General features: G+C 35.8%; 2 protein-coding genes and 1 non-coding gene across 3 annotated transcripts; 2 read left to right on the forward strand and 1 right to left on the reverse strand.

Moving 5' to 3' along the window:
* Positions 1–1,965: 1,965 nt before the first annotated feature.
* Positions 1,966–10,283, forward strand: LOC141845845 (PHD finger protein ALFIN-LIKE 6-like). Its single transcript, XM_074733844.1, has 5 exons — positions 1,966–2,219; positions 2,291–2,323; positions 3,020–3,248; positions 9,547–9,676; positions 9,788–10,283. Exons 1-5 carry the CDS (start codon positions 2,120–2,122, stop codon positions 10,043–10,045), a joined length of 750 nt encoding a protein of 249 aa, XP_074589945.1. The 5' UTR covers positions 1,966–2,119; the 3' UTR covers positions 10,046–10,283.
* A 503-nt stretch (positions 10,284–10,786) lies between these two features.
* Positions 10,787–10,868, forward strand: TRNAS-AGA (transfer RNA serine (anticodon AGA)). The gene has a single exon. It is a non-coding gene; the product is annotated as a tRNA-Ser (tRNA).
* A 2,975-nt stretch (positions 10,869–13,843) lies between these two features.
* Positions 13,844–14,585, reverse strand: LOC141845788 (uncharacterized). Its single transcript, XM_074733797.1, has one exon. It carries the CDS (start codon positions 14,583–14,585, stop codon positions 13,848–13,850), a length of 738 nt encoding a protein of 245 aa, XP_074589898.1. The 3' UTR covers positions 13,844–13,847.
* Positions 14,586–17,525: the final 2,940 nt, after the last annotated feature.

Raw genomic sequence — 17,525 nt, forward strand, 5'->3', positions numbered from 1 at the left:
TTACTCCTTCAAGGTTATATCCTTGAATTTAACTCAAAATTTTCTGAAACTGTCTTTCATGTTATTCTCTCAAGGGGGCAAAGGGTTCACAGAGTTTAGATGGATCTTGAGAGAGGATAGAGGAGCAAGGAGTAGTCACTCTAAAAGATCTCAATCACTCTTAGTACTCATCTGTTTCGCGACATCTCAATCTCTCTTAGTACTCATTTGCTTTGCAAAATTACTACTGTTCTTAAGAAACGTCTCATTTTGATTGAAGGAATAAGATTTTATTTGCGAATTGTTTGAGCATTTGGATTAGTGTGCTTTGCTTGAGAAAGTTCAAGGTCCTAATGTGATATATTGGATCAAAAAGGAAACAAACTCTAAATGATCTAACCTCTATTGACTATCAAAATATTATTATAATTGATCTACCCAAAAATAAACCTATAGTTACAACAACACATCCCATGTGTCTTGTTCTTTTCTTAAACTCGATGATCATCCACAAGTTTGAAGGTCCTCAAGGCTTTATGGTAAGTCCATCATCCAAGGTGCTTCATCTCAATTTCTATAATAGACAAGCCTTTATAATTTGATGTAAATTATAAAATATAAATGACCAATTTAAATCACATTACCAAATTATTAAAATTTCATAGTTAGACCTAACCATAAGGCAAATCATAAGGAATATCCTTTCCTTCTTTAACATCATTTCACATTAAAGTAGATCCATTATAATATACTATTTTAGATTTTTCGATAAATAAAAAATATTAATAAATATATAATTAAACTTATAGTGTTTCCGTGACACTATCATTAATAAGATGAGACCAGGTAATGTCGTTTCTTATGCTTTTGTCTTGTCTTGTTTCCTAGATTGAGGTAAACACATCAAACAAATTCTTTACTCTTTCTTTTCCCTCCTTCACTCCTAAGTCTCAATTTGAATTTTGCTTTCTTCCTCTTTCGGCCACTCACATGTAAACAATAAAGCATGAATCAACCCTAGCAATTAAAGGTAAAATTTATCATCCTAACGATTTCACAAGATCGATTTTATGATTATCTATGAAGAGATAAATTAAGAAATTACAGTTGGCATGTAAAGATGCTAATTCCGTGTTATAATCGAGTTGATCATCATATGATAAAATTATTAAATAAAGATCTTTTACTTGTATTCTCCGTACGTGATCATATATAGGGGTGAGTAAAAATTTAATTAAATCGAATAAACTGATCGAACTGATCGAATTAAAAAATTTAGTTCGATTATTTTAAAATTTTGATTATTTTTTTTAAAAAAATCGATTAATTCGGTTAATTCGGTTCGATTTCAATTTTAAAATTTCTTATTCGATTAAATCGAATAGACTAAATTAATCAAATTAAAAAAATAATTTATAAATTTTAAGTAAATAAATTTATAAATATCTAATTAATTACTAAAATTTTTATAATATTTAAAAAATTTGATTAATTTGATCGAAAATTGAATTAATCGATAAAATATTAGCTCGATTTGTTCGATTTTTATTGAAAAATTTAATCAATTTGATTGATTAAAAAAATGATTTTATTTAATTTTTAATTAATTTAATTCGATTCGATTTTAATCGAATATTTTAATCCGAATCGGCCCCACGACCATCTGTGAGGAGGTAAATCGAGAAAGTGCAGTTGGTTACGACGCAGGAGGGTATTGCCTGGCTTCGCCATGGCTTGGCCCTGCGTCGTAACCAACTCACCTATGCTCCGGGGGCGATTTTAATCGAATACTCAGTTCTCCTTTGACGTGAATGTCTGTTTTAATTTACTGATTTATTTATGTACAGATAGGGTGACCTTTTGGCCCAGCGGGTAAAGACGGCCCAGTCAATCGATCCGATTCGAACCCGAACCGGCCGAGCCGGGAAAAAAAAGAGCAGCTCGTACAGTACCTTTATCTATAGCTTTCTTTCTCGCTTGCTCGCATCTCACCGGCGAAAACCCTAACCCCTTTCCCTTCTCTCGGTCTCTCTTCCTGCGCTCCGCCGTCACTCGTGTTGTTACCGGAGGATCCTCCGCCGGATGTACGGTGCTTGAGTTACCTTCGGCATCGCTCCTCCGGTCTGGTGGAAGATCAAAGATGGACGGGGACGAGGTACCTCGCGTTTCACGCTCGCACGAGGAGGTCTTCCGCGACTTCAGAGGCCGCCGTGCCGGCATTATTAAGGCCCTCACTACTGGTATAGTTGTCTGATTTTTGTTTGATTTTGCGTTGCGTTTGTTGATTTTCGTTTCTTTGGTGGTATTGCAGAGGTGGAGAAGTTCTATGGACAGTGTGACCCAGGTGATGTGCCTTTTTCTGGTTTCTTCGGGAAGGTTACGGCAGTTTCGTCTATAAGCTTTCAGTTCTATAGCCTTGCGATTTTTGCAGCATTTGATGTTGCGATGACAGTTCAGCTTTGTGAGATTAGATTAATTTCTGAAGTGTTTTATCTTCTAAATTATTCTTCTATTTTCGTTGGCTTTGTGTTTGTGCTGCTGCATTTGTTTGGTCGTTGATTTCTACCGTTCATTAGCGCCTAATGTTAGGCTGTGGTTAGGGTTATCTGCAAACAAAATAAGAAAATTGAAGATTTAAGCTGGAGAAAATATGACTAACTTTTTGGTTCCGATTTCCGTGCTGTACAAGTTATATTTTATTTCGCCTGGCCAATTACTCACCATGGTGTTCCTTTCTTTTATTTTGACGCACATAATGTTGTATTTTTTGTTGTTTTTATTTAGTTGAGAATTCACTTTTTCTATAGAAAAAAAACTTAAAAAGATTGGTTTGTAATTTTAAGCTATACCTGATTCATAGTCTTCATCTTTATTAGATAATTATTATCTTCTTTTCAAGAGATCTCTTTTTACCTCAAGCAGATAAACTTGATTAGCACAGTATGCATCATGTTTTCTATAATTATTGTAAAGTGGCATGATTATGATCCACTCAAGGAAAGTAGTGAACATATTTGGTGACAATATGGAAAATTTGCAGAAAAAGAGAACCTATGCCTTTATGGATTTCCAAATGAGACTTGGGAAGTCAATTTGCCTGCTGAGGAAGTTCCTCCAGAGCTCCCTGAACCAGCTTTAGGCATCAATTTTGCTAGAGATGGGATGGAAGAAAGTGATTGGCTTGCACTTGTTGCAGTTCATAGTGATGCGTGGTTACTAGCTGTTGCTTTCTACTTTGGAGCACGCTTTGGTTTTAACAAAGAGTCAAGGTATTATTTTCCATTGAGTCATTGCTACATAATGAAAATTTTCTTTCATCTGACAGTTATTTGTTATGATTTCTTATTCAACTTTTATACCTTTGATATTAACTTGTTAGCTGTCAAAGAACTATATAATTATTTTACTCAGAGCATGTGAAAGTTTTTTTAGTTACCGGTACTTTCCTTCTTTGTGATTTTCCTTTTGAATGGTTGAGATTACTGGTTACTTGTATCTGTTGTGCCAATTGAAAGGAGATGTATCAAATACTCCAAACAAAGGTTTTTAGCTTGAGTCTTTTGGATTAGATATCTCTGTTCTATTTTTTTAACATGGTACCATAGCATAGGCCACAGTTTTGCAAACTGAATCCATGCTATGCTTTAGAGGTTTCACCCTTTTTCCAATCGTCCATGTGTGATATGTGGGCATATTTTCAGATAATGTTTTTTGCTGAGGCTTGCACTCTCTTGCAGTTATTGTTGTTCAAGCCTAAGTTGGTTTGATATTGATGGGGCTATTAAAAAAAAAACAAAAACAAATGTGTAGATAGAGCTCTTACAGACCGACTTAAAGATGAGCGGTGGTCAATCAATCAATTGTTTAGCAATTAATACATTCAAAGAGTAGCAAATTCTTAGGCATGTTTCTTCTGCTAATTCCCATTGAGTTGATCTTGAAACTGCTACAACCCATATTAGTCAAGACTTGTTAGAAACCTGTGAATTGATCTTGAAACTGCTACAACCCATATTAGTCAAGACTTGTTAGAAACCTGTGAATCCAATGGAAGCATCAGATTCACAATTGCTTAATTTATAAATGGTTCTTGTCTTGTCTAGTGACAATTTTAGCCATTTCTTACATGGGTTTTAGGCAAGTTTTTGGCACTGTTGGATTGAGTTACAACAAGTCTGCATTGAGAGATCTAATGTTGGGAATATGAAGGGTTCCTTTTGTTCCATGTTGCTGCTGTTGTCCAAGCTCTAATATTTCCTACTAACAGTGGGACATCATATTATGCTGCAACATAGTTGGCAATGTGTTGCCACTAAAGCCGACATACTGTATATTAAAATCCTTATTCTATTGAATAATATTACTTGTATAAAAATGGCAAAGAAGATACTAGTTAACATAATTGAAGGCGATTTAGAATATTTGACTATTAGTAACAATATTCTCTTAGAGTTCAACTGGGATAAGATCCATACATCTGACCCAAATTGTTGGAATTCTCACATCTTTTTGTTGTTTAAATAACTAATCATCCATCATATGTAAATCTGATATTCTTCTGAACTGCCATCGCCTTTGCCATGTATCACCTAAGGGCAGGGATTTGCATTCAGCAGTAGCTTAGCTCATTTATCTGCACGTTTACTCGATTTTCAATACTTTCTTCAATCATCTATGAGGAAAAAAATGGTTGCAAGATGGGTGATGAGTCTTGAAACCATTATTTGATGGGTGTTCTGGTTCTAATAATTTGTAGATAATATGAATGTTACAAAAATTGTCCTAGGTGGTCACCTAGGCATTTATGGTAGGGGGGCTGCTTTGCCTATGAGGTAAGTGGCCCTCGTTAAGCATTTGATTTAAAAAGTTGGCACACTCACTGAAATATGACTTCTTTGCTGGGCTACAACAAGCGACACTGAGATTGACTTCATATGCCATACACATCACTGTCATTGCAAGTCCACGTGTGACACCTCTATATATGCTAAGACTCCCCTCTCACTAGCCACTTGCCCCATTGCATGCATCATTGTCGTTGTGATGCCACATGCAATGCCTCCAGGCTTCGATACTCTTCAGTCGTCGGATATTGCAATGCCTCCAAATTATACATCATTGATTCCTCTCTTTTCTTGATGGCAACTGCCCAATCTCCAAACACCAACCAACCTCTATATCCCTGCGACATCTGGTTAGTTTTTTTTACTTTTGGACTTTGGATCAATAGCTAGGTTTCACTCTCCACAATAGCTAGTATCTGGAGTAACATATATTTTTTTTCTTGTTTTACTAACCATTTTAAACATTTAAGTGTATGATTTTGACTCTACACGTTGAAATTTGACTTCTCCCCTTGGGAGGCCACACGTGATGTCGTAGGTCACACACGATGTTGTTGGTAGCTAGTCTCTAGTGTAGTTTTTTTTTACTTTCCATTTTAAATGTTTTAAGTGTACGATTTTGATCGTACATGTTGACTTCTCTACTTGGGAGGCTACATGTGATGTTGTAGGGCGCACATGTTGTTATAGGCTGCATGCTTTACGTTGTTAACAACTCGTGGTCATTGATTGCACATGATCGTGTCAGCCGTAAGCGATACTTAGTCAACTTCATACACTGCACACATTATCGTTGCAAGTCCGCACCCAACACCTCTATATCTGCCAAGATTCTTTTTCATCATTGGCTATCCACCGCATGCGTCATTGCCTCTGTTACTGTTCGATCGTTGCATACACGCGATGCCTCCTTTTGATTCTTGTCACCAGCTGACCAACCTCCATAGTACTAGCCAACCTCTACATTCTTGCAACAAGTTATTTTTTTTTCTTGCTTGGCTTTTGATTAGTAGCTAGGCTCCACTTTCCATAATATCTTATTTCACTTGTTTTATTTCCCATTTTAAATCTAAATCACTCTATTTTTTGTTGTATTTTGTGTATTGTTTAGTGAATTAAAGTATAAAACATCTCGATATAAGATAATAGTTTTGGTTGTCATAAACTAATTGGGTTGATTGATCCGACCTAGAATTATGAATATCTTCCTAACAGGAATTCAAAACTGCTGTGTGAAAATTTTGTGTTGCATATTGTCAAAAGATAACATTTAAAGCTGAGAAAATGGTCCTTGTGTACATGGAGTCAATGAAAAACAAGAATGGCTATGCAAAATTGCTCAAAGAAGAAACAACAAAAGGGATGAAGAAATCCAAGAAGTAAGTAGTAAAAGGCCAAGGACCAATGGATGGATCCACCGCTAGTGATCTAGAAATGCTTGTGGCATCACAAGTTTTATTAAAGCAAAATAATATCAAAGATAAATTAGCTAAGGAAGATAGGGAGAGAGTCAACCACTATGTTGCTAGGTGGTTTTCTTTCAACACTATGGTAGAGACAATTAGTTACTAGTATGGGCTATAGAGGTCCAACTCTTTATGAGGTTGGTGAACCTTTATTTGAGAAAGAAGTGGCAAATATCGTAGAAGATTTTCAAGCTCATAGGGATGCTTGGAATAAAATTGATTGCACTAGTATGATCGATGCGTAGACATATTCGAAGGGCAGAAGTATTATGAATTTGTGCTTAAATTATGAATTAAGCATATGTTTCTTGAAGTTCATTGATGTATCTATGAACTCCTAGAAATATATTTTTAATATTGTTGATGAATGCATAGAGGTTGGGGAAGAGTGTGTTGCACATATGGACAAAATAATGCTACAAAAAATTAGCTATTCAGATGCTGATAAAAGAGGAATGCTCACACACATTCTGGTGCCCTTATGCAACCTACACTATTGATTTAATACTTGAGGAGATTGGTAGTAAAAAAACAGACTAAGATATAGTTGAAAAGGCAAGAGCTCTCACTGGTTTCATATACAATGATAATAAGACTTTGTGTATGATGTGCCACTTGACTAAAAAGAAGGGCTTTTGTATGAGCTTAAATTAATTGTAATTTAATTTCATTGTAAGCTCTAAGAGATGTGAGCGAAAAGTTAAGAAAGTTAATGAAGATGATTTCTTTAGGTGAGCGGGTGTATTACAAATGGTTTATAAGTGTTAAAGGCAACAAATCAAACACTATTGTGATGCACACACACATTTGGTTAGGTGTGAATTCTATTTTTTTTGCCATTAGTGAAGACATTAAGTATTGTTGATGCAGATAAAAAGCCAACAATGGGATTTATGTATGGTGGAATAATGAGAAAGGAAAACATCCTTTGAAGTCTAAGGATGCCACTAGTGCTAGAGAATGAATAAATGAAGATGTAGAAGTAGTTCTTGAATTATGCTTGACATGGGATATAGTTACAGACTTGTGAGGTAATGAACATTCTCAAGTAGGAGAAGGTCTACACTGGTTGGTCTTAACAAGAGATTAATTTAAGGAAGGAAATAAGGAGGGTGATTAGGAGAAGAAATTTAATGTGGATTTTTATATAGTTTTTCTCCTATTCCTTGAGAGAACTAGACTTGATTGTTATTTATTAGTTATGAATTTACTTTATTGCAAACATGAGTGCATGACACTAGTTATGTTTCTTTATATTTTGATATTAGAGTATGATGACACTAATTTTTGCAATGCGGTTTTATTATTTTTTAAATGTTTTTTGTTTTTATTAGTTGCAATGTGAAATATTTTATATTCTTTATTGTTACGTGTTTAGTGTTTTTTATTATGTGTTATAATGTGAAATATGATTAAAATAAATGATTGTAAACTTGAGTATATGATTCTATATCATTAATATTTTAATGCACATCTGAACCACTTGTTGATACCCTTGAGTATATGATTCTATATATCATTAATTTTGCTAGAATGTTTGCCTCATGCATATGCAAGTTAATATGATTGGGATTAAAAGGAAAAGTCCGGTGGTTGCAATTTGGTTTTTGATTTTCATTATACACATTTTAATAGCTTTCTTAATTGACTAACAAAGGGGTTGTGAGAAACTTATCATGATTTATTCTGTATTTATCATTGAAATTTCCTTGCTTATTCATGGAGACAGCATGCCTGCTTACTCTGTTCTCCAGTGAGATTTTTTTTGCCTTTGACCTCTGGTAAATATTATTTGTGTGTGTTTCTTTGTAGTCTAACTAGTTAAACTCAACTTCATTTTTGTCTATATGCATACACACATCATGATTCTTTTGGTTTCTCACGGCTGATTTAACTCATTTTTATGTTTGAACAAATAAAATAACTAGTTGAGATTTTATTTATTATGTACTTTTCATTATCGATGACAGTGCTTCAAGTCTTCTGGTGTTTTCAATTGATGTTATTGCGAAATTGTCACATGACCGTGTAACATCTTTATTGGAAAAGATGGGGGAAGGGTGGTCATTGAAATGATGTGTAGAAAGAGTGTTTAGTGAAATCGAAAATTTATGTGGAGTATCATTTTCTTTTCTTCAAGTTGCCTGGATTTTCTTGTATGGATGTCCAGAAAAAAATTGAAACAATGTGGGGAGAAAATGAGAATATGATTCCTAGTTACTCCTTGAACGTTTTAGCTATTTATAAATTTAAATTTATAAATCAAAATGGTCTTGAAGGTCGACCAAATCTTCTTCATTTTGAAAATCTCTGAAGTTTGAAGGGCTATGAATGCAATTTAATCTGCTTTAGCATTTCATTGTACCGATAAAGGAAGTTTCATACATCTTTATGTTACATGAAAACCAAATTTTGTGTAATTTTGTTGACGGGTATAAAACTCCACATGCAAATTTACTAGGGTTTGATAATTTTATTGTCAAGCAGTCATAACCGAGTTGTTCTTCACAAAGAGCTCAAAGATGGGACATAAGGTTCATGAACCCATACCAAATACCTGAGATACAAGGCTTGTCATTGTCATCATCCTAAGTTTTGTTATGCGCATGTTCTTCAGGTTCTTGATCATAGGATTGCAAACAGTGTAAGTGAACTAGTGATAAACGGCTAGTTTTTTTTTTTTAATTAGAAGACATGAATAAAAAATAGAAGTTGTCATTCTTAGGCCACCTAGCTCTAAACTTGCCTGATTCAGTTATTTGTGCTGATAGTCATTTTTTTAGAAAATATTCATTTCTTCTAGGATTAGTTCATTTGTTATTTCTTTGCTTTTCCATATATCAACCACTTGCAGATTCTAGTTCATTGTATTTATGCATTGCATGCAATTAAAAATGACTATAAGACAATCTTTTTGTCGTCCCCTTGCTTGTATGACTGCTTAAACATTCCTTATTGTATTTAAGTTTGATTAATTTGATCTTTCTACTTTGTATTAGAACTTAAGTCCAAACAATGAACATACTTTTTTTCTGTGAACAATGTGCCATCTTTATGATTCACATTCTGGAGATAGAGTGCCAAGTGTTTCATTCTCTACACTGTTAGCCTCTATAGATACAAGTATTGACTGCTAATTTTCTGTAGTTGGGATTGAGCTGCATCATCTGGATATGAATTTGATTTTTAATGCTAAAAAGTTAACTTTAAAAAATCAATCCTCTTATGGTTTTCGGTCTCCCCAAATAACCCTGCAGGATGCGGTTACACAATATGATCAACAGTCTCCCTACTATATATGAAGTTGTAACTGGAACTGCCAAAAAGCAGTCCCGAGAAAAGACCTCCAACGGCAGTAGTAAGAGCAACAAATCTAGTTCAAAGAAGGCATAGTCAAATCTGCCCATTTATTCTTTTAAATTTATTACTATTATTGCTGTCCTTTCCTTGTGTTTATGCTATTGTTTGACTATCTCACGCCATTGAACCTCTGGACAGCCAAAACTCGCAGAGTCACTGAAGTTACTAAAGATGCAAACTCCCAAAGATGAAGACAACGAGGATGAGGAAGAGGAGCACGAGAATACCTTGTGTGGTGCATGTGGTGACAACTATGCGAATGATGAGTTCTGGATATGCTGCGATCTCTGCGAGAAGTGGTTCCACGGAAAGTGCGTCAGGATCACACCTGCGAAGGCTGAGCATATCAAGCAATACAAGTGCCCAGGCTGCAGCAATAAAAGGGCCAGACCATGAACAAACCTAAAGCTCGATGACCAATTCATCAGAGAACACCAAAAAAAAAAAAAAAAATCTCATTGCAATTTGTATTCGATACTCCTGAGATGCCCAACCTGGAGGCGCGTATTTAGTTTCGAGACTATCTTATACTGTCGATGACTGCCCCCTAATTCCATTTTGTTTATGGTAGATTACTTGGATGTTGGGAAAAAAATTGCTAGGATCGATTGGAGATGACATTTAAACTTCAACAGTGTCTTTTTCTGCTGTGTGATTGCCCTGTTTCAACTGGTTTAATTTTCTTTTCAATCTACTGAAGATTGAGCAAACTTAACTACTAATTTTCTTTTTAAAACAAAACAAGGACTGTGGCTTGCTTATTAAGTTTCAGTATGAGACTGGTCTCAGTCTTGGGTTGAGGTGCCGACGTCGCATGAGCTGCTACTAAGTTTGCGTCAATCGAGGTAAAATGCTCGACGAGCTGTGGCGTAAAAACTGATGCTTATTCTCACTGTTCCCAAATGCTAAACACACCAACAAACCTACAACATTGATGACTGGTGGTAGCGGATAAGATAGTAGAAGACTAGGTTGGGAGAAGCTACCGATTTTCTCATCGCTCCCAATTGTAATGCCTATGACCAGGCGTGCAGCGATGCCAAGAAGCCATTGAGTCGGCGAATTTGGGGGAAGGTGGCACAGAGTAGGATAGAAATATAATAGATAAGAATATTTACCAACACTCAATGTGCACCTGTGGTCGTGCCGGAGTGGTTATCGGGCATGACTAGAAATCATGTGGGCTCTGCCCGCGCAGGTTCGAATCCTGCCGACCACGTTCAAATCCTTTCAAAATGAATGATTATTAACTTGGACTGTAAATGTGATATTAAGCGACCTTTTTATTTTATTTAATCTTTAATACCAAATTTGCAAAACTTATGACTTTGCTGACAAAAAGTTAGATCTTGTTTTGTTCTGTTTTTTTGGATTGTTTGATGTAGCAGACTTAAAGCAACTTATTTACCTAACTATCAATAATCCAAATTATCTTCACTTTAATAAAGTTTTAAAAAATGTCAAAAAAAACCTTGTGACTGGCGATTCGATCCTCAACTATGGTATATTTGTAGAAACAAATGAAGAATGCAATCAAAAGATGCTGAACATTTGGATTGATCGAAATTGAGTTCATGAAACTGATTGGATTTTATTTTATTTTTTTTTACCTTTGACTGGAATTAGTAAACTTTGCAAAGAACTTTTTAAAAATTAATAACAACTAACTAATCAAAGCCAACAAATATGTAAGTGTACGTATATAGAAACGTACAAAAATGCAAGAGCTGAAGTGTACAATTGCAACATAATTCAAAATAAAAAATAAAGAGCTGCGTTTTGGGTTAAGGATTACCGTTGATAACCTTAGTTTTCTGTCTAAATTTATCAAGGATAATTTTATTTGATTTAGCAATTGATTGTCTTAAAATTGTAGAATTACTTAAAAAATTTATATCAAATTGTCTAGGATATTGAGTACCAATATGTCTAATTCTAAGATAAATTTAACATTTACTTCGAGTATTCGATATTTAAAATATAGAAGCAAAAGGGGAACAAAAGGAAAACCATTATGGAGGGGGAAAATTTTTAGACGAATAATAACTCTCATACTATATGATCCGGCGAGAATATGTAGTGATGACGTGGATAAGAACTGAGAAAGGAGATAGGAAAAAATGGGTACAATACCCATTCAGAAAATCCTGACCTCCCTACTTCTAGTTCATATATCCGTTATTAATCAGAGGCCGACCTCATGTGGAGGGCGGCGCATTCCTTAACACAAGTACCGATGTCTTCATAACCTTTATCCAATGTATCCCGAATCCTAGCTAAATACCACTGATCCGGTACAGATATTTAGCAATGATTTGGACAACGTCACAACGAGTAAGAGGGGAGCAATGGAAGATAGGTAAAACACCCATGAGGAAAGCCCCAATCTTTCTCATTCTTGGTTTCAATACCCTCGGCCCAAAGAAACCGCCGACCTCATTATGAGATCGGCACGTGCCTTGATACCTAGGCCGAGCTCTTCCTAGCGTCTGTATGCCCTAATCTTTTACAATAATCTTAACAGAGTACGCGCATTATCGGCCAACCTCTTTATGAGGTCGGCACGTGCCTAGACCGAGCTCTTCCTAGCGTATACAGACCCCGATCTTTTACCACAATCTTAGCAAGGTACATGCATCACATACCGACCTCATGACTTGGTCCTCATCAATAGACCTCATGACTTAATCCTAGTATCGCACCATAAGCTCGGTCATCCGCTTCAGACAGCTTGGTATCTTATAAGAGCTCAATCATACGCTTAGTTTAATGCGCAGATACACGTATAGGAGAGCTCGACAAATCACTTCGGTCAGCTCTGGCGTACGTAGAGAGCTCGGATGCGTATTTAGTTCAGTTCGGCTATATAAGCTTAGACAATGCTCACACAGCCCGACCACTTATACAAATCAGCTGTCACACATATTCCGACCTCAATTAGCAAGTCATCCATCAACGGATAATCATGCTGACTTCTTCACCAAATTTATCAACTTATCTAAACGGATAAGGACAGAGACCGAGTCCTGTGCTTGGTCCTTGACAATCCCAACCATCGAATGGAGATAGTCTACACCACTGCTCCGTCAAATGTGTAGAAACCGTCATAAAACTAATCGTTGATGACATTGCTCCAACAAATTAGAATCAAGGTTATCCAATGATCACGTCCCCGCTCTATCTATATAAACCCCGTAGGTATGACAGACAACCGGCTTGAATTCTATACACATACTACTACTGATACTCTTTTCTCCCTTTTTGACTTGAGCGTCGGAGTGGCCTCGCCGGGAACCCCCAACACTTTGATAATCCGTTTGTTCAGTTCTTTCTTCCTCAGGTTCTTCTCGTCGACGAGTTAACGAAGGTTGACATGACATTTTATTAACTGATGGCTTGATTATCGTCGGCATCGAGCCGAAACACTATGTTAAAAAAGGTAACTTAATTAAAGGAGAGAAAAGATATGAAAATAAAATTTCTTAATTAATTGATTGTCCATGAGGGATATAATTTATAGAAATATTAAAGTTCTTAATCAATTGATAAATTAATAAAGAAACAGTCAATTGACATACTATAAAAGAAAAAATATCTAATCTAATAATTAATTTTTATTAAATAGTTCTTTTTTATTAAAATTTCTATTAGAGTAAATATATTTGGGGTATAATGAAGAATAATAGATAGGTAATCTCAAATTCTATAAATAACATTTTTTATTTATCAAATTATCAAATCATATTTGATAAAAGAATTAGTACGAAATAAAATATATATGAGAATAAAAAATACAATAGAATTATGATTAGTTCTATTATTAATTAAATTAATTGGTAGACTTACTTATTTCATCATAGATAGTTTATCCATTCTACATGAATATCTCAATTTGTTGGATTCATTCTACTTATCAACGTAACTCATTTGATATGTCTAATTCATTTAACATACTATTATTCATTATGTAGATTTGATCAATTCACTCTTAAATTTATTATTAATGAATAGTAATGCACCATTAGAAATTCAAAATGAATATTATTATTTTTTTTCTTTCCAAATGAATACAATCAATTCTCGAGCAATATAAACACAATTATTCTTATGAAATTCCAATCACACAATTATATAAGTTATTGAAGAATCAACCAATCGCACACAGCTTTGAGGTAGGCCCACCGTCGACCTTTTTCTGTTAATTGGCCGGGCGACTGGTTCCGGCAGTGGAGCCCGCAGTCGGGTCCACGAGGGCCCCGCGCGAAGCCTTGGTCGCCTCCCCCTTCTTCAACCTCTCGCGGACCACGACGTCCTCGTCGACGATGACAGCAGCCAGTTGCTGCCCCGGAACCACCATCTCGTGCACGCGCACATGATCCTCCACCTCCAGTAACTCTTCTTTCGCTGCCATCTTCTGCTTCCTCTTCTTCTTCTTCAGGAAACAGAATATGGCGGCAGCAAGGAACGCGAGGAAGAAGAGGCCGCCCAAGGAGACGACCACAACGATGACGACATTGTTGCTTGGGTTCGGTGGAGGCGGAGCCAGTGGTGCGACTGGGGCTGGCGGCGGGCGGATAGGCGTCGGTGGCAGTGGTGGTTGCCTCGAGGGTGGGGGTGGTGGGGGTACAGTTGAAGGTGACGGAGGCGGGGGACTTCGGCTCGGTGGCGGAGGTGGTGGGGTCACAATTGGAGAGGGAGGCGGGGGACTTCGGCGCGGTGCCGGTGGCGGAGGTGGTGGAGTCACAATTGGCGAGGGAGGAGGGGGAGTCGGACGTGGTGGTGGAGGTGGTGTGATCACAATTGGAGAGGGAGGCGGGGGACTCGTGCGAGGTGGCCGAGGTGGTGGGGTTACAGTTGGAGGTGGAGGGGGGCTACGGCTGGCAGGAGGAGGCGGAGGACAGAATGGATAATTAAAAGGAGGACATGGGAAGGCCATGGATAAGTTTGGAAGGAATTGAAGGCTGCTTGTAATTAATTTGTAGTGTGGAATGAAGGAAGGAGGTGAGTTTGAGTGGGTATTTGTAGTAGTGCAGGGGAAGGACAAGGAAAAGAAAGAAAGAAAGAAAGAAAACAGGATCGGAGGTGATCAATCGACTTGTTGGCACCTCATAACTTGGCTCCCATGCCAAGGCTTTCTTTCTATTTGGAACTTGCTTCCAATCAATGTGTTGCTTTGTGAATCATGTTGCTTTTGATGGTGATTATTTTGTGATAAGTTTGTTTATATGTGATCATTGGACTATAATTTTTTTTATTGTATTCAAAGTAACTCCTCTTAAATAGTACAAGAGTAAGTTGGAAAATAATTAATTTTTTATTGATAAAACGGATGTTAAAATACCATCATCGTCCAAGTTGATATAAAATGATGAATCTCCCACTGCAATTACTTACGCAAAGTGTAAGAAGGTAGATGTATTTGTATAATATCCAATTCAACATAATACTTAACAAAAACATTATTCAATACAAACAACTAATTTCAACATTTAACATTCAACATATCCAATTCCATTCTAAACAAACAAATCATTACAACATTGTGTTAAACATCAATCTAAACAAACAAGTCATTACAACATCATTATAAACAAACAAGTCTTAAAACATCAACATATTAAACATATGACATCAACATATCCAAATCAACATATATCCAATAACACATCAAATATCCAAATCAAAATAACAAATAACAAAGTCTCAAAACGATCAGAAACAAAAAGTATCATCGTCCACGACATCGTCCTCGAAAGGTACTTTCTGCTTCACTTTTTGATCCATCCATACTTCTTCTTATTTCCTACATCGAAAAATAAAACATAAAAAGTATCATTTTAATTTGTACAAATTAATTATAATATATAAATACTTACTTCACCACTATCCTTAGTCTCACCAATCCTGTTCGAAATAAAATAATAGTATTAATCAATAATAACAAAAAATAAAGGGTTTACAAATGAAATAAAAAATGTGGAGCAATACTAATTGTGAGAAAAATCAAAATTATACATAACTATGCTTATGAAGAATCATCATCATCACCGTCATCACCAAAATTAGGAGGAATCTAACTCAGACCGGAGCCTAACTGAAGATGTCGCATTATGAAATCCTGTTGTCAGTGCATTTCTCTCATTTTTTCATCCCTTTGCAAAATTATGCCCTTCAAATTGGTAACTTCTTCAATTAAACTTTCTATTTGTGCCCTTACTGCTGGTGGAGTGGAAGAAGATGTGCCAACAATTCAATGAGTTCTGCTCAAAGAATATATTCCCAATATCCTTCCCCCTTGGATCCCTCACTTGCCTCCAGTTAGATATTCAAATCATTCCCAACAGAGGGCTTAGATTCATCATTGTTATCACTAGCACTTGAACTTCTCTGTGTTAACTTTAGTTGATCATATTTTTCCTGTATTGTAATACAAACACATTTAATAAGTTAGATAGAGTAGGTACATAACTAATAGAATCTAATTAAGTAAGAAATTCCAAAGATCCAAACCTTAATAGCTCTAGCTCTATCCCTGCTCCCAGTCTTAACTTTCTTTTGAAATATGCAGGTAAAAGTGTTTATAAATAGTGACTCATTCCCTATTTTCTTAGCCTAAAAATATATTGTTAGAAATAATGTAATAGTTTAAAATCAATTAGTAACTTAATGTTTATAAAAAATTTATCAATTTGCGTGTATGCTCATCAATATTGATTGAGTCTCCCGCATATGTTACAAATGAGTCTCTAAAATTAAAAGTTTAATTTACTTTATTCTGATGACTCCTTTGTTTACTCTCCTCGATTTTTTAAAAATCGACGATCCTAGCCTAATTTTCTGTTATATTTGAGAGGTGTCGTAAGACAATCACCTTACGGTTATACTATTTATTGGATAAATAATAATTCACTATTTAAGTGCACATTTTTTATATGTTTGATTGGATCTTAAACTCATTTACTGAATATTCGTAATACGATTCATAGCATGAGAAAATTTATGATTGGATCATAATTAGTGAGCATCTCTACATATGCAATTATGAATGTATTGAAATTATCCCTAGTCGAGGAATTGATGAGCATGAACATCATTAATTTTGTTGAGACTAGCATATTTAAACTCCTTGGTTTGCCAAGTAGTTGTTCTCACTGGCTGGAGACATTGGATGTTGAGAGTTAAACGTGGATACTAGTTAAAGGTAACCAGTTCATTGAAGTGATCTGCCATGAGACTTCATATGGTTCTATACATATGTCAATGAAGATCTCAGTGCAGTTTAAGTGCGGATTTCTTTGGATTTACGATCAAATCACATTGGTCATAGAGACTTATACTTTGACATCTTAAGTAAACATCTCTGAGGAGATGTGGATCCAAGATGATTGAGTATAAATTGAAGTACCCGAATGTGTTTGAATAATCCACAGAGGATTCACCGCTCCTTGAAAAAGGAGATGTATACCCTACGGTTGCTTGTTAGGATTGTTACTGAAAGTCTTTGGCCAAAGCATCACATGTCAAGAGTATGACACTCTTAGACACATGTACAAGTAACTTGAATCCACAGGATAAGAAAGTAAGCTTGGGCTAGGTGTGACGTAGTCAGCATAGTGGGGACTGACACAAATAGACTATGTCTCGAACCAAGCGGGTATAAGACGGTGAAAGGAATGAGGCACGTTTCATTTTAGCTATTGAAAGATTTAAAAATTATTCTGAAATTAATCATTAATTTTTTGATCAATTGGGGATCATGATGTACTACTAGGTGCCACTTATGATCGTTCCGTAATTAATGGTTAATTACGAATAGCCAACATAACTGGGAACATATTGGGTCACACACACTACAAGTTCTCCGAATGACTTAAAA

The sequence above is a fragment of the Curcuma longa genome, chromosome 15, assembly GCF_044706935.1.
Source record: "Curcuma longa cultivar G26 ecotype Majalengka, Jawa Barat chromosome 15, ITB_CL_G26_1.1, whole genome shotgun sequence".
In the NCBI taxonomy this organism is placed as follows: domain Eukaryota; kingdom Viridiplantae; phylum Streptophyta; class Magnoliopsida; order Zingiberales; family Zingiberaceae; genus Curcuma; species Curcuma longa.

Bases quoted from the DNA above. Each gene is read 5' to 3' on its own strand.
- LOC141845845 (XM_074733844.1), top strand. From the start codon at position 2,120: ATGGACGGGGACGAGGTACCTCGCGTTTCACGCTCGCACGAGGAGGTC. The intron at 2,220-2,290 runs GTATAGTTGTCT...GTGGTATTGCAG, and splicing joins TATTAAGGCCCTCACTACTG to AGGTGGAGAAGTTCTATGGA. The intron at 3,249-9,546 runs GTATTATTTTCC...ATAACCCTGCAG, and splicing joins GGTTTTAACAAAGAGTCAAG to GATGCGGTTACACAATATGA.
- LOC141845788 (XM_074733797.1), bottom strand. From the start codon at position 14,585: ATGGCCTTCCCATGTCCTCCTTTTAATTATCCATTCTGTCCTCCGCCT.